At 32.8% G+C, this 23,696-nt stretch overlaps 3 protein-coding genes and 1 long non-coding RNA gene across 6 annotated transcripts; 2 read left to right on the top strand and 2 right to left on the bottom strand.

The window, feature by feature from the left end:
• Positions 1–4,126: 4,126 nt before the first annotated feature.
• LOC105774753 (uncharacterized) lies at positions 4,127–5,165 on the bottom strand. The gene is made up of 2 exons (XR_001127528.2): positions 4,843–5,165; positions 4,127–4,566 (listed from the first exon to the last, which is right to left on the bottom strand). It is a non-coding gene; the product is annotated as an uncharacterized LOC105774753 (long non-coding RNA).
• A 5,239-nt stretch (positions 5,166–10,404) lies between these two features.
• On the bottom strand, positions 10,405–12,882 carry LOC128041806 (DNA-directed RNA polymerases II, IV and V subunit 12). The gene is made up of 4 exons (XM_052632209.1): positions 12,716–12,882; positions 11,784–11,857; positions 11,598–11,690; positions 10,405–10,705 (listed from the first exon to the last, which is right to left on the bottom strand). The coding sequence occupies exons 2-4, from the start codon at positions 11,821–11,823 to the stop codon at positions 10,683–10,685; spliced, it is 156 nt and encodes a 51-aa protein (XP_052488169.1). The 5' UTR covers positions 11,824–11,857; positions 12,716–12,882; the 3' UTR covers positions 10,405–10,682.
• Positions 12,883–14,637: 1,755 nt separating this feature from the next.
• On the top strand, positions 14,638–18,779 carry LOC105773385 (uncharacterized). 3 transcript variants are annotated; one of them, XM_012595221.2, is made up of 7 exons: positions 14,638–14,795; positions 15,436–15,622; positions 16,217–16,456; positions 16,632–16,743; positions 16,832–17,006; positions 17,570–17,810; positions 18,190–18,779. In XM_012595221.2, exons 2-7 carry the CDS (start codon positions 15,439–15,441, stop codon positions 18,477–18,479), a joined length of 1,242 nt encoding a protein of 413 aa, XP_012450675.1. In that variant the 5' UTR covers positions 14,638–14,795; positions 15,436–15,438; the 3' UTR covers positions 18,480–18,779. The 3 variants fall into 3 exon arrangements, with proteins under 3 accessions (XP_012450675.1, XP_052488616.1, XP_012450674.1); XM_052632656.1 differs by having other exon boundaries at positions 15,399–15,622; positions 18,196–18,779; XM_012595220.2 differs by having other exon boundaries at positions 14,639–14,795; positions 15,399–15,622.
• A 1,302-nt stretch (positions 18,780–20,081) lies between these two features.
• On the top strand, positions 20,082–23,696 carry LOC105773952 (26S proteasome regulatory subunit 7A). Its single transcript, XM_012596185.2, has 10 exons — positions 20,082–20,247; positions 20,551–20,632; positions 21,632–21,723; positions 21,815–21,892; positions 21,986–22,047; positions 22,240–22,384; positions 22,487–22,705; positions 22,788–22,969; positions 23,115–23,290; positions 23,383–23,696. Exons 1-10 carry the CDS (start codon positions 20,161–20,163, stop codon positions 23,538–23,540), a joined length of 1,281 nt encoding a protein of 426 aa, XP_012451639.1. The 5' UTR covers positions 20,082–20,160; the 3' UTR covers positions 23,541–23,696.

The following is a 23,696-nucleotide window of genomic DNA, read 5'->3' as shown; positions in this document are numbered from 1 at the left end:
TAAATTGACGATCTTAATAACAAAAGAACATAATTGATATAACCTCGATAGTTTAGGAATGTAATTAGAATGATTTGAAATTTAGGGACCAATTTAGAATTAAGTCTATAGTTTAGGAAATTTTAATGCAATTACCTCTAAAAAATCAAAACAAACACATGATATTCATTTAATCATACTGCTGCTAGGGCTCGCCCATAAAATGTAAAATTACACTTTGACCTCCCTAAAATGATAAAATTTTGATTTAGTCCTTTAAAATTATAAAGATAAAATTGCATTTTACTATCGTAAAAATTACAATTTAATTTCAACCCCTTAAAAAAAATTCTAACTTCGTCCCTGCATACTTGTAGAGTTAAAACATTTAACTAAGAGGATCAATAGAATAATAGTTCATAATAAATTAATTTAATTATTATTGCAAGTAAATCCTTCTATCTACACTAGATTCCGTCATACCCACAATGTGAATAAAAGAAAATATTTTATGTAAAAATATATTCATTTAAAATTTATTCAATAATTAATATTAATCGAATGGTAATGAACTTGTATTTTAATATTATATTAAATACGTGTTTAATCCTTGAATTTATAATTTATAATTATTTTATTTAAATATGATATAAAATTACGAAAAAAAGCAAACAAAAATTATTTTGTTAAAATGTGCCTCTAGTCTCTGTTAATATAGTTAAATTTTTTGTTAAATTTATTGTTTTGACATTTTGAAATATAAAAACTACTCATTTGATAATCATGTAATTAAAAAAGACATTGTCATTAATTTAAATTTTGAAATCCGAAAAATAGAGAAACTAATTCCTAATTTTTGAAAAGTGCAGGGACCATTAGGTTATTTTAACCTTTACTTTTTTTTTATGTGACTTGCCGACTAAGCAACCAACCGGGTTTGAATACAACATATTTTGCTAAAATTCATGGCCGGTGATGGAGTTCGACTCACCTTGCCGACCGAAACACTGCTGATAAAGTAGATTAAGTTTTCAAACAAAGTATGCTGACATTGCTGGTAAAGTGATTGGCATGAGTCTCCCATTTCAGCTTAACAATCCATGCTTAATATTATGTCTGTTGTTTGGTCGGGTTAAGTCAGATATAGATTTAACTTAAATAATAGGGTGAAGGTAGAAAATTCTTTTGAGGTTGAAATTAAATTGTATATAATTACGATGGTAAAAATATAATTTCACCATTATAATAGCTTATATCTTTATAATTTTTAAAAGATTAAATCAAATTTTTATCATTTTTGGAAAGCCAAAATGTAATTTTATCATTACTAATTTAAAATTTTATAAATTATAAAGGGACTTAAATGAAAAAAATTTCATTTTAGGTGTGTCGGGCCTCTGTCAACCTCCCTAGTTTTGCCATTGTTAACACACTTTATGCGTGTTTAAGTCCAACCTAAAATATGAATCTAAAACTTTGACTAATCTAAAATGCATTGAGATCGAAATGAGTGTAATTAAAAACACAACTCACCTTCATTCAGAATTGTTGAGTGTTTTCGTTGTATTTATAAGATATGGTGAGGGGAGTCGGGTATTTATAAGATACGGTTACCATTCATCAAAATAATATTCTAGGTAGGCTCCATGCACGCCAACACATATATTGCTCTAGACTTAACATATGTTTATCGTACCACGCGTTTGACTTTACATCCTCTACCTACAAACCCCCAATAACATGCATACGAACCTAGCTCACGAGCTCTCCTCGCGAGCCCTTAATGTTTTCATTTATATGAGAAAAATGTTTTGATAAAAAAATTATTTTTTTAAATATTAAATAAAAATAGGTGATAATTTTAAAAAAAATGACTTCTATTTTTATATCGAATCTTAATTTTTGTTTTTTTTTTATTTTAATACATTATTTATATATTTTTTCTCTAGATACAATGTTCTTAATCCCTAAAAGAGAAGATATTGTGTATTTAAATACATTTGAACTTACGTCCTTTAAATTATTATAACAACAACAATACAAACCGAGATAACACTTAATCATCATTAAATTTAAAACAATACTAAAAATGAGGTGAAATGATACATTTAATGTGACGTGATTATAAATGTAATTAACATTTGTGGAAATGAATATTTACGACATCTATGAAAGAATAAAATGCATAAATGTCCCATTTAAGGGTGGATTTAGGGGTTGACAGGGTCCCAGTCTCCTCTATAATGGCAAATTTTTTATTTAGGCCATTTATAATATAAAAAATTTTAAATTAGTAATTGTAAAATTACACTTTGGCCCCCACAATTGATAAAAATTTGATTTAATTCTCTAAAAATTATAAAGATATAAGCTACTAAAATGACGAAATTACATTTTTATTATCATAAAAATATATAATTTAATTCCGCCCTGATACAAGATTAAGCAGACTTCAACGGCTAATTTCCTGATTTCATTTATAATTCTGTTAATGTTTGTTATTCTGTTAAAACATTGTGTTTTTGGTTATTATTAATGAAACGATGCGTACTGGGGAGGGGGTAAATGCTAGAGTTAAGCGACTTGTTTTAGATGTTAGTGAAACGGTGCGTACGGGGGTAGGCCAGGCTGTCTCTGGGTACCGTTATTTACCTTTATTAGCCAATCCATTTAGGGGAGGCAGTTAAGCAAAAATACACACAGTTTTTCGTCCTCAAATTTCTCTTTCTTTTCGGGTTTTCTCCTCTCAATTTCTCATCTATTCTTCGATCTTCATTCTTCAAATCTTCGATCATCATCACGCCCTCAAAAAATTTCTAACTTCACTCTTATCCCCTAAATCCTATTTCTGGATCCGCCAATGATCTCATTGCTATGAGTTTGCTTTTAACCAGAATAAAATTGTAGGTTTAAAACATCACTTTACCTCTCGCTAAACATTATTCTAAACTTTAAACAAAAATTTAAAGTTAAAATGCATAAATGAATTTAGGGAGGAAACCAAAATTTATTTTATTTTAGAGGGAAAATTAAGTTATAAAATTTAAATAGATTTTCAAACAGTTTACAACCAACACATATATAGCATGAAAAACGGTAAGATTAGTTCTTGTAGTGATAATATTAGATATGATAACAGTGATATTAAAAACAGTGATGGAGTGTGTGTTTAGATTCAAACATAGCTATAGCGATGATGTGAGAATAAAAATGATTATTAAAGGTATTACATTAAATTAAATTATATATGTAAAATAAATAATTATATTCCATGTTAAATAATATATATTAATTTTTTATGTTAAACAAAATTTTATTAATAAACAATTACATTACATATAGTTCATATATCTACTTATTTATAATTAATTCATATAAATTTTATAATAATAAAATTTATTTATAGTAAATATTAAAATATATTAAAAATTTATGAAAATAAACATATATTTTATATTTTTTATGATAGATTTATATATTTACTACATCAACATATAAAAGAATAAAATTTATCATTGGTCTATTCTCTTTGGCTTACTAGCTTGGCATATATGGAAGAACAGAATTTTTTTTGTCTTTCAAAGAATAACATGGAGTTTTGTGAAAACTATGAAGATATATGTGAGTTGGGCAAAGCAGTATAACTTAGCTCATATGGGAGTTCAGGCTAGGCGGTTGGATTTAGACTACGGACGTTCTTTGGCAGGGAGTTGGGTGGGTGCATCTCTATACTGATGGGTCTACTAAGACGGAGTCTGGCTATACTACTGCTGGTGGAGTTATTTGTGGACAAAATGGAGAATGGATCCTTGGATACAATCGTTATTTGGGGATTTATTCAGTTTTGGAGGTTAAACTTTAGGGGGTCCTTGACAGATTGGCAATTATTCAGGAGAGGGGACATAAGAATGTTTTGGTACATACAGATAGCTTGGAGGTCGTCAAAGCGCTGCAGGCTAATCACTTGGAGAACTCACCCTCAACCTTGGTAAGAAGAATTCACTTGAGCTTGCAAAATGTTGAATAGTGGTGCTTCAAGCATATTTCGAGAGATAAGAATAAAGTTGTCAATAAACTTACTAAGACGGTTTTGGATAGAGATACTGAGGTTCAAGTATTAGATAGCTTTTCTTGTATGAATATCAAATAATAAAATATAATTAACTTCTATTACCCTTATGAGCATAAAGGATTAAGGCGAGGAAGGTCCTAATAAAACAAAGGGTACCCCTGTGTAAGGCCCAATTTTAGCCCGGGGCCCAAAACCCAAACCGGACCAAACTAAGGTTAATAAACAAAAAGCTAGCAGCCCAACTAACCCAACTACAAACAGACCCAACATCAGATAGCCCAAGTGAAACCCAAACCTGAGCCCAAAATACCAACCCGATTCAAACCCAAAAGGCCCAATAACAAAACCCTAGCCCAATTCAGCCCACAACCTAACGGCACCAGTGCTCCATGTGCGCCATACCTCCCCTCGTGCCTTTGCAGCGCACTCGACGCCCGAAGCATGACAGACACCATCGGCTTTGCACCAAAATGGCCTGGGTTATCCCTCCAACACTCGTTGACCTTGCCCAAAACCTGCAAACAAGACAAAACGATAGAAGAGAACAGAGGCAAAAGAACAGTAGAAAAAAAGCAACATAATCGGCTATAAAGGCCGAACCAAATGTAATTCAAGAGGGGGGATTTTTCTTTTTCTGGAACATTTTGAGAACAAGAAAGCATAAATCAAAATCCTAAAGGTTTACATTTACCCTTTTACACTCCATCTTTAATCTATTTTTTTTCTTTTTTTTGTGTGTTTATTATTTACATACGGAAGTAGAAATGAAAAAGAAAGAAGAAAGGACAAACCTGTACATGTTTTAAACGACGAGGGAGTCACCCCCGATGATCAGTGACCGGAAACCGAAAGGTTTCTTGAACTTTGGGGCATATTTGTTAACATTTTGGGAATTTTGAACACGGATTCGGGCTTAGAAGGGTTGAAATGACTAGATCTGAAATTTCTCCCCTCTCCGGCCACCGTGTACGGCGGCGCCATCGCTGGTGGCCGGCGGCTGACACGGCGGCCGATGGCTAAACCTCTGGCCGAGTTCTGGGGAGAGAACGGGGGTTTGGGAGCTTTTTTAGTTTTTTTGTTTTGAGGAAGGGAAAAATGAAAGAATTAGAAGAGATTTGGCTTTTATAGCATTAATAAAACGACGTCATTTCACTTGGGGGGTTTTAGTGCCAAAACGACGCCGTTTGGCGCGGCCCGAGGCTGACCCGACCCACACCCAAGGATCCGCGTGTTTCCATACTAACGGGATATTTTCTTGGCGAGTCCTTCTATTTCTCTCGCAATTTTCAATCCTGTCCTCTTTTTATTTTTTCTTATTTTTCTTATTTCACCATATAATTTTAATCCTCTTTCAATATTAGTCCTTCGTATGCTGACCCCCAGGGAATGACACGTGTACGACTTGGGTTTTATTGCTCATTTGGGCCTCGTTAGTTGTCACGCATATCGTTTTGGTCCTTTTTCTTCTCTGTGTTACTAATTTGCCCTAAAATTTTGTCCAGTTTCATTTTAATCCTCTGTATGTTATTTTAATTATTTTGTTACTAAATTGATTATTTTAATACTATTATTATTATATAACATCACTAATATTATTATTATTAAATATTTACGTATACTTTTTAATCCCAAGTTTTATTATATATATACATGTCTTTTATACTATATTTTACAATCCGTACATATTGATACACATACTTATATGTTTTTATATTTTCATATAATTTATATACATACCTGCATATTTTCAGATATACATAATCATGTTTTTACGCTTTATAATTTATATATACATAGATATGCATATTCGTTCTTATATATATACATTCACATATTTTATAACTTATAACTTAAGTATATTGATATACATACATAGATATTTTATCTTTTATTCGTATTGTTATTGTCGTTTTATTTGACATTTATTTATTCATTTATTTATGTGCTCGTCATTATTTTTAGGAAATGCTTTAGTTCCTTTTTATTTACTTATTATTTCATATATACTTGATTTGTTTTTATGTATTTTATTTTTCTTTATTTTTTGATTATTGCTCATATTAGTTATGCTTGTATTATCATGCTCATTATCATTTTGTTACACATATTAATATTGTATTTATTCCTATCATTTTATGTTAAATTAATTTTATTCAATGTAAATCGTGGCTTTAAAATAAGTAAAATTTCGTATTTTGAGATTCGAAAAGATCGTGCCCTAACTTACGGGGTTTCAACTTTCTCGACAAATTTAAACATACGAGTCCTTTCAAACTTAAACTTTTAAATGATCCTGAGAATTAATGAAAGATCGTGTTCTAACTTACGGGACGTGATTTTTTCTTATAAACCCGAAATAATCAAACATCTTTCAAAAATGAGTAAATCTTTGGCATCTATTCTCGTATCGAGAATTCAAGACATTGTGTCCTAACTTACGGAACGTAATTCTCTTTCTCGATTTGCGTGAAATATGCCATTTTTTTGAAATATTTTAGCATTCCAATAAAGGATTGTATTTTTAAATCTCTAAAGTTTCTAATTCTCGACACTAAGACACTAAATAATCAACTAGGTACCAATTTTGGGCGTTACGAGAGTGCTAATCCTTCTTCGTACGTAACCGACTCCCGAACCTGTTTCTCTGAATTTCACAGACCAAAAGCATTGTTTTAATAAATCTAAATCGATTATTAAAAATAACCGTTCCACGAGGTGACCCGATCGCACCTCATCAAAAAAGATTGGTGGCGACTCCCATTTTTCGTTTTCTTTTTCAAAATATAAGTCGACCCCGTTTTGTCAAAAAAATGGTGTCAACACCCTGTAGCATTCCATGCCAAAGCATTTCCCCTCTACATTTCCTTCCTAGTGGTAAACAATGGCTGCCAGGTAACTAAAGAGGAAGGATCCGATGGGAATGTCGACCACCAAAACTTTATGGTTGACGCCAAAATTTTTCGTCCCCAACAGTTCCGTCATTAAAGATACAGATATGGAAGTCATTGATCCCGTACACATTCCAATGTTGGCGGTGCTGATATAAAGCCATAGGACGGTATTGTCGTTGACAAGTAATAGGAAGAAGGCTGCTCCTGTTGGAACCATTAATGCTACCTGCTGGTCTTGATATCATGTATTTTCTCCTGAAATTTCACCATTTATAGTATAATTAAATATGCTACTTTCATGCATTGGTCAACCTATAATAAACTAACCCCACATTGTCATTTCTGTAATATGATCAATGACTGAAGATAGTAGATAGGTAATTTTGCCAAAAAGAGAGTTATTTATTATTTCCTTGAGACAAAGCAATCCACCATTAATGGTATGAGGCGGCCAAAGAAGTCAAAGGATGAAGAATACCAAATACAACCAAAAGTTCAATCTCCTTAGCACCACCTTCACACCCATCTCCTCCATCACACTAATTATCTCGTTTGTTTCACTTATCTTGTCATCTCCACTAGTATTGCTTTCGCTTAGCTGATCTGCATTTATTTTGCTTAGATCGAATTGTCTGAATTCCCTCTCCCATGCTATGCGTAGTCCTTCTAAAACAGATATTGCTTCAATCCTAAATATTATGTCCTTACCGACCTTCATTGAGTAACTACACAACCAATTTGCATCTGAATCTCTAAGCAATCCTCCAATAGATGCGTTGGAACTATTTGATGACGTTGCCCCATCCGTGTTGAGTTTAATCCATCCTCTCCCCAATAGCAACAAATGCATAGTAGTGACCATAGGATTAGGTTGAAGCAAATTGGAAATCGACATTGTATAACTCCTCGCCCAAGTAAAAACCTGTGTCCACAAGATCTTGTACACAATTATGGCTATTAGAAAAAACAAAATAATTTTGATTTTTCCATAGCAACTAGCATATAGTGGAGAAGAGTGTTTGCCATTCAATATGAGCATGTCTTGACATCACGAAAAGTCAATCTAATTTTAAGAAATGATAATCCCAAATTGCATGGAGCCCAGATTCAAAAATCATTTTTAAAAAGTATTGAAGAAAAAATCATTTTAATTTTAATATGAAATTTATGTGTTTATTGTGATTATGACAATGAATTTATAAAGCAAAATCACGTAGTATTGTCCTACTAAATGAGAATACGTTTTTTTTTGCGAGTATTTCACACCCATAATACAGATAAAGTTGTTGGAACTTTAACAATGATACATAAATTACCATCATTCATCACATTTGACATCATACGAAACTTGAATTACTAATACGTATTCCTAATCTCCAGTAAAAATAAATAAATTTATCCATTTATAATCTTCCGCTAGTTGGATTAATTGATCGTCCATCGAAAATGATAACAAAATGTATAAGTTGTTAGAAGGAGTTCAAAACTACATATACATATTGTATACCACTTAATTTGCTTATTTTCTCTCTAAGAAGAGAGAAAAGTAAAGAACCTATAGATATTGGTAAAACTACAATTCTTGTTAACCAAGGAAAATAATGCGTGATAAAGACAAGATATACTATAAAAAATAAATGGATTTAAAATATATTCAACTAGGTTTTTTGGACCGTACCGATAAACTAGACCCATACGATAAAACTTTTAGAAATAATTATTTCCAAAGCTATCCAATGATATTTGTATTCTATACCCCTAATCCTTCTTTTTCTTATCTTACCTCTCTTTCATTTTGTTATTGAATCAAGAATTCGAAGGCATTTCAAAGACTAGATATAAACTAAAATTATGTTCATAAATAAGTTAAAATATGTATATATATTGTACAAGCCCAAATTGCCCGGGCCCAAACAAAAAACGAAGCAGGCAATTTCAGTTTTTTAATAGCAGGCCTAAACTCGTCAAAGGCCCAACAAATAAATGGCCCAATAACAAAACTAACCTAAGCCCAACACAGACATCAGCCCAAAACACAAAAAAAACAAAAGAGGAAAACCCTAGCAGATCGCCTCGGTAGCCTAATAAGACCGACGCCATGCTAACGCCCGATCGCCGCACGTTTCGGCCTCCACGCGCGCCAAACTCTCCACGAACACCTGAAAAACGGACTCAAGGAGTCCAAAGAGAAAAAAACAGCAAGCAATATTGTTTTTTTCCCCTCGATTTATTTTCTTTTCGGCCTATAAAAGGCCCTTTTAAATCTGTAAAAGGGATGATGGTATGAACGGATAAAATACGCAAGAAATAGAAAAAGCACTGAATAAAGGATCGGTGGCGACTCCAGTTTTGTTTTTTAAAGTCGACAACTAAATTTTTGTTTTCAAAAAAGCGGTTTCGACATATATAATTTTCAAAAAGTATATAGTAAACAAATGGGATGAAACGAAATAAAATAATGGTAAGTAATTATAGACATATTTAAGTTTTAAACACTTATAAATTATATCCGTGATATATTTAAACGTAGATAAATATATTATATATACTATCAATAGGCACCTAAATTAGGTAATATAGAACGGGGAATCGGCGAAATTAAACTTATACATGATTAGTGTTCTAAAGATTGAACATGAAATTCCGATATATTTTGATAGACAATAACAAAATGGTAAATCGCATCATTAAAGAAGCTGAACGCGAAATGAAACAGTTGATTATTCATGTAAATCTGCCAATATATATAAGAAATTTATTGGAGGAAGATGTCTACTGCGCTATGCCTACAATGATTGATGGAGTACTGTACTCTTACACCCGAATGTCAGTGATTTAGGATAAGAGAACAAAAGAAAAAAGAACTCTTACATAAACCTATAAACTACCAAAAAAAAAACAGAGTAAACAAAAGGCATTTCTCAGAGGAAAACAATTATTAAGCAAATATATGTAATTATGTATAAATATAACCACTTCAATGAATTAGACAACATTGGTTTAATCCCAACATATTTCACCAACTCAAAGTCAAATTTTACTATTAATTAATTATGAACAATAATGATTAAATCCATTAGATTATACATATTCTCCAATTTGATATTTTTAATCCTCAAAATTTTTATGAATATTATGAAAACCAATAAAGTGACATCTCGTTACACATCTACATCTCTGGCAAAAATTTTAAAAACAATAGAATTTGACAATCGTTAGAAATCTCAAAATTCCAAAACTACAACTAAAATAACCAAATTAAAATATAAAAACTAAATTTGTGACTTAAATATAACAATACAAGGACTAATTCCAGAATTTAAACTTTTACATCTCAAGAGAAAAATACCGTGCCAAATTTTACCAAGAACAGCACATTTCACCCACAAAAGATGATTTAACAACCTTTATATCATTCACATATTTCTATCAACCAAACATCAAGTCGAAAACTTAAAAATATATAAACAAAGATTTAAAAGTTCACCATTTAACCAGAAATCACTTAAAAGCAGTCACAATAAGAAACATAACATAGACAGTTCTTTAAAAGTATGAACTTGTTTTTGATGTTCTAAATCAATAGACATCACTTAGGTTGCTAGGCAAAGCATCCATGGACAGAACTTAGTGTTCAAATCCTCACTATCCACACTTGATATAATCAACCATATACAAAACACATAACTACTGACTAAGAGATTGTTTGCTCATACCCTCCCCTTCTCCAAACACCACTTTCAGCGAGCTTCGTACTGAACAACTGCAGCAAACACAAGGTTTTACAACATTAATTGTCAAAATAATGAAAGAAATAGCAAGTTGATCTCTCTTCGAGATGTGAAAAGGACCATGAGGAAATTCGTTTCGCATGTTAAACAAAGCTATAGATCTGCTTTTGGCTAGAATAAAATTGTAGAACTGAAACATCACACTTGAGGGCCTATTGCTAAACATTAGGCAACAAAGAACACATCCCGAGCATTAACAAGAAACTTAATAGAAAAACTCAAACATTAAACGGATACACACCAAAAAAGAAAACTTGTGTATGGTCTAATATGCATCAAAAGTTTTATGTTTGGTCGGTCTCTGGGATACTGTAAGTTCACAATAGCAAAGAGGAGAATCATTAAGTTCTAATGGACAATCAATGTAGATTGATGAAGGTTGATACTTGATAATGTCCCGGTTGAATGTCCGATAATGGTGTGTTCTCACAAAGTATAAAAAGCAAAGGAAAAAGAGAATGAAGACCATAATGTAATTGTCTTTGACATGCCATCTTGATGTTGTTTAATTTCAGGATGAGAGATTTTGTATTAATATAAGAGGAGTGATCCTAAAATTTTAAGTTATTTGAATCTAGTTCATAATTACGGGAAAAAAGTTGCATTCAGTTCAACACTGTCAAATATCGGAATAATAATCTCATATCACATTTTGTTTTATGTTTCACCTAAGTTAAATTTAGTACTGACTATGGTTCTATTCTGTTCCTGATCCTTGAAAAAAAGAACTTCTAAAATATCTCCTAAATTCATTCTTGATAGTGACACAAATAAGCAATGAAATACAATAAATCATTAGAAATATTACTATAAAAAATAGTAAAATTAAGGAAAAGGACAAAAGTAGTGAGAAAGGAACATTACTTCTTCGGGTTCGCTTCTTGTAAAGAATGCGATAACCACATTCCCGGCATTGTATCACATCTCCATGCTTCAATGTGTTCTCTTGCCCACAGTCTTTATAACATCACCCCAAAAAGAACAAAAAATCAAAAGACTTTACCAAAACTCAGGGTTTATTTAAGAGCTAAGAGGCTATATAATACTAACCTCCACAGATATAGGTAACAGGTTCAGGTTGTGGATCCATTGATGCTCACTCAAACAAGTTTTTCCTGATGAACCTGCTCAAAGGTCAAAGAGATTTTCACACAAGTCAAATTTAAATGAACAAATACCCCAAAACTTTTTTTGTTTTAATGTTCTCAAATATAGTTGGAGAAACATACATTGATATCCATGTCCTACTATATGTCAAGTACAACTATTAGATGAATGTTTCAGAGCAAACAAAGAGGAAAGTTCAGCGTAAACGATGATGGTTTCCTATAATTTACCCTACATAGGTTCCATAATCTAATTTTATGCACTTCATTGAGGAGAGATCGATTTCTTTTGGAGACCCCTCAACAGGTCAGAATTTTCATGGAGTCAAGGCCAGAGTCGTCTTCCAACTCTATAGAGAGAGGGAACGCCTCGTTGGAATGGACCATGCATGATCCACAGTCACTTACCAATGGCAAAACCTCGGGCTCTCCATAGATTTGGGAGATGACCTCAGCTCGACCCAGGGAAAATACCAACGTAATGGATCAGTCGGCTCGGTCTGCTCCAAACGGACGACGCTTTCAAAAACTTCTCTAAAGGATTCGGCATCCCCTCAACACTCTTCATTACCAGAAAACTCATCCAACAAAACTCTACCAAATAATATCAGGTAAGTCCCTAATTCTCTCGTACGATTCCAAAACTTTGGGTGCCCAATCATCCCAATTTCATCATCAATTTCTTTATTTTTACTAATGTATTGTAAATACTACACTCATTAACCTAATTCGTTCAAAAGAGCAATCGATTCAACAGAAGTAACCCTAAACCTTAATTTAAAAAAAAAAGAATTAATTTTAATTCAGTAATCATATTCCAAGAAGAGAAAGAAGATGAAGAGCAGTAAATTGACGCTGGGTATTAAAAGAACTTACGAGTCACGAGAGAGGGAAAAATAGGACGGTCAGGCAGCTAAGAGAGAACGAAATTTTAGGAACAGCAAAGGAAGAGGAAGAGGAGGAGGAGGAGGAGAGGTGGAGGCTTTGTTTGGCGGCGTGGATGTCTAAAGAGAATTGAGAGTTGGGCTTTTAAAGGAAATTTAAGAAAACATTTTTTGTAGAGTTAATTTCCCCATGCATCTCAAACTATAACCTTCCTTCTAAATTAGTCTCCAAACTTTAAAACATTTTAATTACATCCCTACATTATCGATGTTATATCGATATGGTCCTTCTATTACTAAAATTATTAGTTTAACCGTTAAATGAAATGTCGGATCTAATGTGACATAACTTAAAATGAAAAATTTCAAGAAAAATGAAAATTGTAAAACTATTTGCTTTGAGATTTTGAAACTTTTACAAAAGTTTTATCGTTCACTCTTCTTCTTCTTCTTTTTTAGTTTTACTCTATTTTTAATTTTAACTTTTAAACGTTATGCAAGGATGTTTTACTTGTATTTAAAATTTTATTTTAAATTATGTCACGTAAGATTTGAGAGTAAACTAACGGTTTTAGTAATAAAAGGACTTAATTGATATAACATTGATAGTTGGAGGGTATAACTAGAACATTTTGAAGTTTGAGGAGCAAATTTAAATGGAAATCATAGTTTGGGGATGTTAAGTGCAATTAACGTTTTAATATATTTTTAATAGAAGTAAAATTCATGTTAAATTTCACTATTAGTCCTTGTACTTTACTAAAGATATAGATTTAGTCTATATAGTTTTTTTCAAAATTTAAAGTTATAATCCTTACAAAATAATAACAATTAATTAATTTTTTATTTCTAAAATATGATAGGCAAACATATTATCATACCTCTCATGCCAACTTATTATTTTCACATGTTACTAAAAATTTAGTTAATAGATTAACGATTTATCATTTAGGGGTGAGCAAAACTCATTTCGATTCGAAAAAATCGAAAAAAAATCGAATTTTGAGTTAATTGAATCAAATTATTTGAGTTATTTGAATTATTCAAGTAAACTCGAATAAGTAATTTGAGTTTTGAGTTCGAATCGAGTTGAATTTTACAATTCAAATAGCTTGAATAATTCGAATAATAGATTGGTGTAAATACCCTTTTGGTTCCTGTCTAGTTTGAAAATTAACAAATTGGTCTCTCTCAAAAAATCTAAAAAAATATAAATAAAGTTAAAAATTAAAAATTTCTAGAAAAATAATTTTGGAGACTTAAATAAGTTAATTAATTCAAGCTCATTATTTTTTATTTTGCTTTGAAATTTTTTCAAATATATATGGTTTTACATTTATGTGCTTTAACATGGAATTAGTTATCTTGTACTAATATTTTAATTTGATATGTTTAATTTTTAATTTAACTCAAACAATTACACTTGATTCGACTCGACTCAAACTTCATTTTACTCAACTCGATCCGAAAAAAATTCAAATAGAGTTAGAATGATAAAATAAAACTCATCAATTCGATTAACTCAAAAAATTTTCACTCGCTTCGATCGAACGCTCACCCTACTATCATTTACATCAAAACTAAAATTTCAAATTTTAAAAAGTATAGGGACTTAGAATGATCCAATAGGAGAATATATATTAAATCTATAATTATAAACATAATACGAGACTAGTAATTGAATTTAACCAAATGGTTTTAATTTTTCCCTGTTTAGATTAGAACTAAACTTTCAAAATTCAAAAAAATACAAGAATTAAAATTGATTAAATTAAAGTATATGGACTAAATCACAACTTTTACAAAGTACAGAAACTAATAACAGAATTTAACCTAAATTTTATATAACTAGGCTAGCCGCTCAAGCCCGGCCCGAAGGAACAAATTAATGCATGCCGTTCATGTTAAAAGGACGGAACGTGAGCCAACGGCTTTGATCAGTGAATTACAAGAGCTCTAGTATACAATGAACCGTATGTGATTTAAGCTTTCGAGTCCTTTCTCCTATATTCTTCGTGCCTCCCAAGACCGATCATCGTCTTTGCGTTACATTATCTCGCTGAATTTCTCAGGTAAGAAAAGAATAATTAAATTTCTTCATATATTCTAAAACGATTTTTAGGGTTTTCCCATTTGAATATTCAACAAATATATATTAATTTTGCAGAATTTAATAGTTTATTCAATGTTCAGATAAAGGGGTTTTTTTATTTGTTGTCGTTGTTAGTTGATTGATTGGGCTGCTTTGAATTTATTTGTAGTTTGAAAACGATTTTGAGGGTTTTCTCGTTTGAATCTTCAACAATTAGGGGGTTTTTCCTTGGAATTTAATAATTTATTTATTGTTCAGATAAAGATTGTCGTTGTAGTTGAAGAGGATGTGGCTTTTTTAATTTAATTATTGTTTGGAAACGATTTTGAGGGTTTTCCCGTTTGAATCTTCCACAATTAGGGTTTTTTTCCGTTGGAAATTAATGATTTATTTAATGTTGAGATAAAGGTATTCTTTTTTTTTGTTGTAGTTGTTGGTTGATTTTTTTTTAATTTATTTATAGTTTGGAAACAACTTTGAGGGTTTTCCCGTTTGAATCTTCAACAATCAGTGTTTTTTTTTTTTTATGGAATTTAATGATTTATTTGATGTTTAGATAAAGGGATTCTTTTATTTGTTGTAGTTGTTGGTTGGTTGATTGATTGTTGTTGTGGTTGAAGAGGATGTGGGCTGCTTCATGTCTTGCATCGTGTTGTGCGGCATGCGCCTGTGATGCGTGCCGAACGGTGGTTTCGGGGATTAGTCGGAGATCTGCAAGGATCGCTTATTGTGGACTTTTTGCTCTTTCTCTTGTTGTTTCGTGGATCCTTCGTGAGGTTGCCGCCCCTCTGATGGAGAAGCTCCCTTGTATGTTTCGTTAAACTGTGCCTTCCTTATTATTTATTTATTATTGCTGCATTGTGTGATTCGCTTAATTAGCCTGTTTTGAGTTGATAGTATAAAAAAACTTTTGTTAATGTTTAACTGAGCAAATGATGCTGCTAAATTGTTGATAGTATCATAGCATTGGCGTATGCAATGGGCAGGGAAGATGAATTCTTTAGGCTTTAGTTTTATTGTCATTTGTCTCATGAGTGTTGGATCACTCCGAGCTAATTGTTCTTTTACATGATTTGTTGATGTATTGAGTATTTTAGGGAATCTGAAGAATGCTCAGATTTCCATGTGAACATGAAATTTATCACCGTTCACCATGTTTGGGGCCATGGTTTATTGAATCGATCCTGTTTCGTGGATAAATTTGGAGTTTTCCCTTTTCCACATTTTCCTTCGAGTGGTAACTGGTACTCATACCTTATTTCTCATCTACTGTGCTGCCCCATTTTAGATTGTCCTTAGTTATTGGTTTGGGGTCCCATATTTCATTAATATAATGTTTGAAGGTCAGCTTGTTGGAGTTATTTTGCTGATCTAGTGAATATGTTGTTGTTATTTATTCAGGGATCAACCATTTCCATAAAACACCCGACAGGGAATGGTTTGAAACGGATGCAGTGCTGCGGGTTAGCTTGGGAAACTTTCTGTTCTTTACTATCCTATCTGTCTCAATGGTTGGTGTGAAAAACCAGAGGGATCCTCGTGATGCTGTGCACCATGGTGGATGGATGATGAAAATTATCTGCTGGTTCATTTTAGTGATTTTGATGTTTTTTGTTCCAAACGAGATTATCAGCTTCTATGGTAAGCTATGTTTTGGTGGACCATTCTACTAAATTAAAACTATGGTCCTTTTTGAAGTATCTTACATGCTATAGGAGAGAATTTTATTAAAGATTTAAACGATTAGAGAAGAAAATAATAGGGCTAAAAGCACCTATAGTTAACTTAATATGACACTTAAATTTTGCTTTTACAGAGTCAGCATCAAAGTTTGGTGCAGGACTGTTTCTTTTGGTTCAAGTCGTGCTTTTACTCGACTTTGTTCATGGATGGAATGACAAATGGGTTGGATATGATGAGCAATTCTGGTTAGTTTTTTTTTTCTTTTATGATTTTTTTATGGTATCTCTTCTTTCTATTCTTCAGATCAGGTGCCATGCTTGCTTTTTCTTGTAGGTATGTTGCGCTACTAGTTGTTTCTCTTGTTTGTTATTTGGCAACATTTGGCTTCTCGGGGCTTCTCTTCCACTGGTTCACTCCATCCGGACAAGATTGTGGACTCAATACCTTCTTTATCGTTATGACCTTGACTCTTGTTCTTTTGTTTGCCATAGTTGCACTGCATCCTGCGGTAAGCTTCTGTTTTTACGTCTTCGCAATCATAATAGCCCATCATTATCAATTCTATTAGTGTTTTGTGGAATAAAAATGTGTAAGAGTTAAAATTTTAATTGGAGTAAAGTCAAGGCCACCCTTTGCTAAATTTTAGACCAGCTTGAATTCTTGTGGATTGCATATCATTAATGGAAGCTGGGATGGGCTTAGCTCGAGTTGATGGCTTCTGTTAGATAATTGATAGTTTTTCCATGTTCGATAGATTAAATACCTTTTCGAACAAGTATTTTCTATTTTCCATCGATCAACCTATTGCAACTAAAGGATATAATATAGAACCGACATAAGAATAGGTCGATTGCAAAGATGGCTTAGATTGGACAAACTATTTTCCTATTTGACCTTGTGAGAATGCTCATTGTTGTGTTCTATAAAATTGAATTATTGAAGTCTCATCTCTCACTCTCCTCACATATTTCACTGTGTTTACACAAGTCATCACTACTATAGAGATGCTTCCGTTCATTCCCAATACGTATATCATGATGAAATACTTTATTCTTTTTTGTCATGTAACAGGTTGGCGGTAGCATTTTGCCAGCTTCAGTTATATCACTGTACTGCATGTACCTATGCTATAGTGGACTTGCAAGTGAACCGAGAGATTACGAATGCAATGGACTTCACAAGCATTCAAAAGCAATTTCAACTGGTACCTTGACCTTAGGTCTGCTTACCACTGTCCTGTCAGTTGTCTACTCTGCTGTTCGTGCTGGGTCTTCAACAACTTTACTCTCCCCACCAAGCTCGCCTCGTGCAGGTATTGATACCTTATACCACTAAAATAGCCATTCATTTGTGTTCTTTTCTTAAAATTTAAGCAAGTTTTGTTTACAAATTTCACATTTTTCGGGATGAGAATAAGGGTTGGTTTCCAAATTACAGATTTGGGGTTTTCTTCTCCCCTTCTTTTCTGCTCCTTACTGCCTTTCTTATTGCAAGCTAACCCGAGGTTCTTTATGGCGAAAAAAAAAAGAAAAAAAAAAGGAAAGAAGATAAAATTATCATATATTGAGCTTTAGCTCAATTGACAGCATTGCTATTGCAGCAACCAGGAGCACGTAGGGTCGAGCATGTTTAAGCATGTTCTTTTTCCTATTTAAGGGTACAATTTAACATCTCGATTTGAATGGTTGAAGGTGCAGGAAAGCCTTTGCTTCCAATGGACAAGGCAGATGAACACGAAGAAAAAGAGAAGAACAAGCCGGTCTCCTATTCATATGCCTTCTTCCACATAATCTTTTCTCTTGCAAGTATGTACTCAGCAATGCTTTTAACCGGATGGTCAACCTCGGTCGGAGAAAGCGGCAAGTTAGTCGACGTAGGATGGCCATCGGTGTGGGTTCGGATTATAACTGGGTGGGCAACAGCAGGTCTCTATGTATGGTCTCTAGTTGCTCCTATTCTTTTCCCAGAGAGGGAATTTTAGGTCTCCAAAGTAAGTTATTGGCCATTGTTGCAATAAATTTAGTTTATATGTGTGTGTGTGATTTGACTGACCAAGATGGATTAAAAAAAATATTATGTGCGTCTCAAAAGAGAAGTTGAATATATGTGTGTGATTAGTGATGGATTTGTTCTCACTCCTTGTTGTTAATATTTTCATTATGTAATTATCACAATATTGAAGAAAATGTTTACCTCCACCCAAGATAGATAGTATTGCACCTGTGGACGTAATGTCTTTTGTATCAGTTTATTTCAATGTATTGTTCCAAATTTATCAGTATTTTTAAAAAATATTTAATATATGCATATTCAAATATAAAATATTCATACATCAATGAATGCACAATGTTTTGGTCGGTGCAATTGGAATTGAGCAGAATAAACTAGTGCGATTGATATAGATCGAAATTTTAGCTAGTGCAAAAGGGAGAGTTGCATCGATTTATTACTGGGATGGTTTGTGTTGGTTGGAACGGAACGGCTATGGTTTCCTCACACATTTCGTGTTAGATTGGTTACTTATTTTTTTGAGTAATTTAGAGGGTAAAAAAAATTAAAGATTACAATATGCTCAAAGTTCTTGTGCCTTTCATATATTTTGAATTTAATCTCCATACTTTTATTTTTAAGAATTTAATCCCTTTATTTTTTGAATTTTTAAAATTTAGATCCATTTGTTAATATTGTTAAATTCTTAAAAGTTCACCTCGGCATTTTAATTTGGATTATGTCAAACTCAAAGTATAGAGATTAAATCTTAAAATTGAGCACATTATAGGGACCAAATTTAAAATTTAACCATTCTTATATATTCTTTAAAAAGTAGATGAATTATAACTGAAATTTAGCCGTTATTTCTCATGTCAAAAGAAAATTATGTCAATATTAAAATATAGAGATTAAATCTCAAATTTGAACAAAATATAAGGATTAAAACTGAAATTTAACAATTCTTATATAATCTCAAAAGGTAGAGGGATTAATACTGAAATTTAGCCATTGTTTTCTCATGTCAAAAGAAAATTAAGAAAAAGAACGGACAGGAGTCTAAATTATGTAAAAATCAAAGCGTAGAAATTGAATATCAAATTTGAGTGAAATAAAGGGATTAAAACTGAAATTTAGCCATGTTTATATAATGATAAAAAAACAGAGGGGTTAAAACTGAAATTTAGCCATTTTTTCTCAGTGTAAAAAGAAAGGAAAGGATGGGTGGCTTCTTAAGGAAAGCCTTAGCCTTTTATATATAGTAGTATAGATTACAGCTTCTTTACCGAGCTCTAACTCATTTATGGCTCCTAACAAAAATTGCATTCTAATTTACAAAAATTGAGAAATTAGTTCATTTATTTTGTTAGAATTTGGCTTCATACTTTATGGAAATTAAAAATTAGTCCAAATATCGGTTAACATAAACTCGAACTACGAATTTGTACTAATTTCTAAATTTTCGTAAACTAAAAAAAATCAAATTCAGACAAATTAAAATAAAGGGACTAAGTTATTAATTTCCGTAAAATGGAGGGATGAATTTCAAATTATACCATTGTTATATATATTATATATAGGCGGTGTGGTTATTTTGTTAGCTACTTATTTTCTCAGTTTCAGATATCTTTCCGCTCAAGAAAAGTAGAAGAAAGCAAAAAAAAAAAAAAAAAATGGCGCCTGAACCGGAAGATGAGTTCAAGGACGAGAAAAACCCTAGACCTCTTGACGAAGATGATATCGCGCTTCTCAAAACCTATGTAAATTTTGAACTCTCTTTCTCTCTGCTCGTTGTTTTTCGTTGAATCTTTCGGTTTATTGTTTCTTTTTCGCATTTCAGATCTGTTTCAGATACGGAAGTTCGCTTTTTTAATTCTTTAATTTAGTGTATTTATATGTTTGAGATGTGCTTGTTAACATTAACCGCCAATTTTTAGGGTTTATGAAGTGAAATATACTATTGAAGATCCTATGATTTGATTTTTGATGCTCCTTTTTGCTTTAGATGTATTGATTATGTGGACAAATACATGAGAATTTTCGTTTTTTTTTTTGTGTGGCAGGGTTTAGGTCCTTATTCAACGAGCATTAAGAAAGTTGAAAAGGAGATTAAGGAAATGGCGAAGAATGTAAATGATTTATGCGGTATATGATTTCTCCCTTCTTTCACTGCTTACGATTAGGGTTGTAATCGAGCCAAGTGGAGTCTGAATACTGGCAAGCTTGAGATCGACTTGAAATTCAAAGTTCGATACTTGGCTTGAGCTCAATCGAACATTTATTTTAAGCTTGAGCTCAGTTCGAGATATAATCGAGCTAATCAAGCTTGATTAAGCTTGTTTATCAATTTTGCACTCGAGTTGGAACTTGAGCTTCGTTAAGTTTGTATGTGTTCAAGCTCGAGCTTTGCTTGATAATTAAACTAAGAGTTAATAATATATATTAAGGGCAATAACATAATATATAATATTTAAATATATATTAAAATGAAAAGCTCGATAAGGCTTGCAAGCTGTTCAAGCCAAGTATTACTAAGCGGTATTACTAAGCTCAAATTTGGCTTGATAATTACTAACTGGAATTCGAGTTTTTTTTCGAGTCAAATTCGAGTAACTTGCCAACACTAGTGTCTCATTTACACCCCTACTTATGTTGCTGTTTTACGAAGTCATTTGCTTGCCTTATTTTTTTTCTGTTTTCTTGTGTAGAATTGGGGTTGAACTGTATATTTTCATAAATTTTGTTGTTTGGTACCAAGTGAAGAGTTAGAACTAATCTTGCTTTTGGTGCTTGTTACAGCATTAATGATGCAATATAATATATTGTATGGCATATTAGTTTATATTATCATGTGAAAAATCTGTGTATTGGGTTGTGGTTGGTGGAGCATAAGTTAGCTCTTCAGGGAACATGCCTGCTTGTCTCTAAAAACCTTAATTTGCAGTATTTGACCAATCTTGACTAGGAAAAGCTTTCTTTTTGCATACAATTTTTAAGCATTAATATGTTTCCGTAATCCCTCTTCTTACTGTTGTGACTTCTTGATTGGCTGCTGTGAACACAGCATCATGTGATTATGTTTAGCAGCTGTGGCTGTCATACTAACGGATTCCCTTTTCTTTGCTGGTATACTTTGCTAAATAGGCATCAAGGAATCTGATACTGGGTTAGCTGCGCCTAGCCAATGGGATCTTGTCTCCGATAAGCAAATGATGCAGGAGGAGCAACCACTTCAGGTATTAAGATATACTAAAATGGTTTCAAGAAAATTGTGGATTTATGTTGCTTTCTCGAGTCATTGAGTATTGGCTTTATTTTTTCATCCAGGTGGCAAGATGCACGAAGATAATTAATCCAAATACCGAAGATGCCAAATATGTTATAAATGTTAAGCAAATTGCCAAGGTATGTATCTATGCGTCTCTGAGTTTAATATTTTCCCATCTGGATAGGCATCAGAAATTTTTTATTTGATATGCATTTGGCTTCTAACTGCAGTTTGTTGTTGGGCTTGGTGACAAAGTTTCCCCCACTGATATTGAAGAAGGCATGCGCGTGGGGTAAGTTTTCAATATGTTGAAAGTGTATACGTTTCAACGTTACTCTCTTATGCTTTTCCTAGATTTTTATATCCGGAAAATAGTTTATTTCTCCCGTTGCAGTTGTATTGTTGCCTCCTTCATTTGTAACCTCAGAAATTTTTTAGATAGGTGTATGTTTGCATGACCTGAATTTATTTGTTGCCTTTGCAGGGTTGACCGCAACAAATATCAGATACAGATTCCCTTGCCTCCAAAAATTGACCCAAGTGTAACCATGATGACTGTTGAGGAGAAGCCAGATGTGACATATAATGATGTTGGTGGATGCAAGGAACAAATCGAAAAGATGCGAGAAGTACGTATGGCACCATCTTCTTTTAATATGTACACGCACACACATAGAAAACTTTAAGCCTTTCTCATACTATGGATTGATGAGTTTTCTTTTTTCTTTTAGGTTGTTGAGCTACCCATGCTTCATCCTGAGAAATTTGTCAAGCTCGGGATCGATCCTCCTAAGGGTGTTCTTTGCTATGGTCCTCCTGGAACCGGTAAGACACTTCTTGCAAGAGCCGTCGCAAACAGAACTGATGCTTGCTTCATTCGTGTTATTGGAAGTGAGCTCGTTCAAAAATATGTTGGTGAAGGAGCTAGAATGGTCCGAGAACTGTTTCAGGTTATAACCTGCTAAAGTAGTTGTTTAACTTTTCTCTTGAAAGTTATTCTACGCTACTTATTTTATTTTGGCGTTACCGCAGATGGCACGATCAAAGAAAGCATGCATTGTGTTCTTTGATGAAGTTGATGCGATTGGGGGTGCACGTTTTGATGATGGTGTAGGTGGAGACAATGAGGTTCAACGTACCATGCTTGAAATCGTGAACCAGCTCGATGGCTTTGATGCTCGTGGAAACATCAAAGTCCTGATGGCAACAAACAGGTCAAAGCTGCTACCTACGATTTCAACTCTTTATATTCGACGAAGCATTGCATCATCTTTTGCTCCTTCAAGCCATCCTGACTCGAATATTCGGAACAGGATATGCTTACTGCTTTTGTTGTACTCTATTTCATTCATTTTTCAGGCCAGACACACTAGACCCTGCATTATTACGTCCTGGACGACTGGATCGTAAGGTTGAGTTTGGTCTTCCTGATTTAGAGTCTCGGACACAGATATTCAAAATCCATACAAGAACAATGAATTGTGAACGCGATATTAGATTCGAGCTTTTAGCCCGACTTTGCCCAAATTCCACAGGTAGAATCTTTTTCCCAAAGTTTTATCTTGTTTCGAATATTGTTTTACTTACAAAGAGTGATTTCGAGATTTTTATGGTATTTTATTCACAGGAGCCGATATAAGAAGTGTGTGTACTGAGGCCGGAATGTATGCCATTCGGGCTCGAAGAAAAACAGTGACGGAAAAAGACTTCCTTGATGCAGTGAACAAAGTCATAAAGGGATATCAAAAGTTCAGTGCAACACCTAAATACATGGTTTACAATTAAACCCAGAAACTGGTGAGACCATATTTATTTGCAGTTCCTGAACTCCTACAAGACATGCATTTGATTCAATCATAATATATATTCAGTGTATTGGAATTATATATATTTACAGTGCTGGTTTTAAATTTGTTTTAATGGGGATTTCATATTTGCATA

The sequence above is a fragment of the Gossypium raimondii genome, chromosome 6, assembly GCF_025698545.1.
Source record: "Gossypium raimondii isolate GPD5lz chromosome 6, ASM2569854v1, whole genome shotgun sequence".
NCBI lineage: Eukaryota > Viridiplantae > Streptophyta > Magnoliopsida > Malvales > Malvaceae > Gossypium > Gossypium raimondii.
This window is presented reverse-complemented; position numbering and strand designations above follow the sequence as displayed.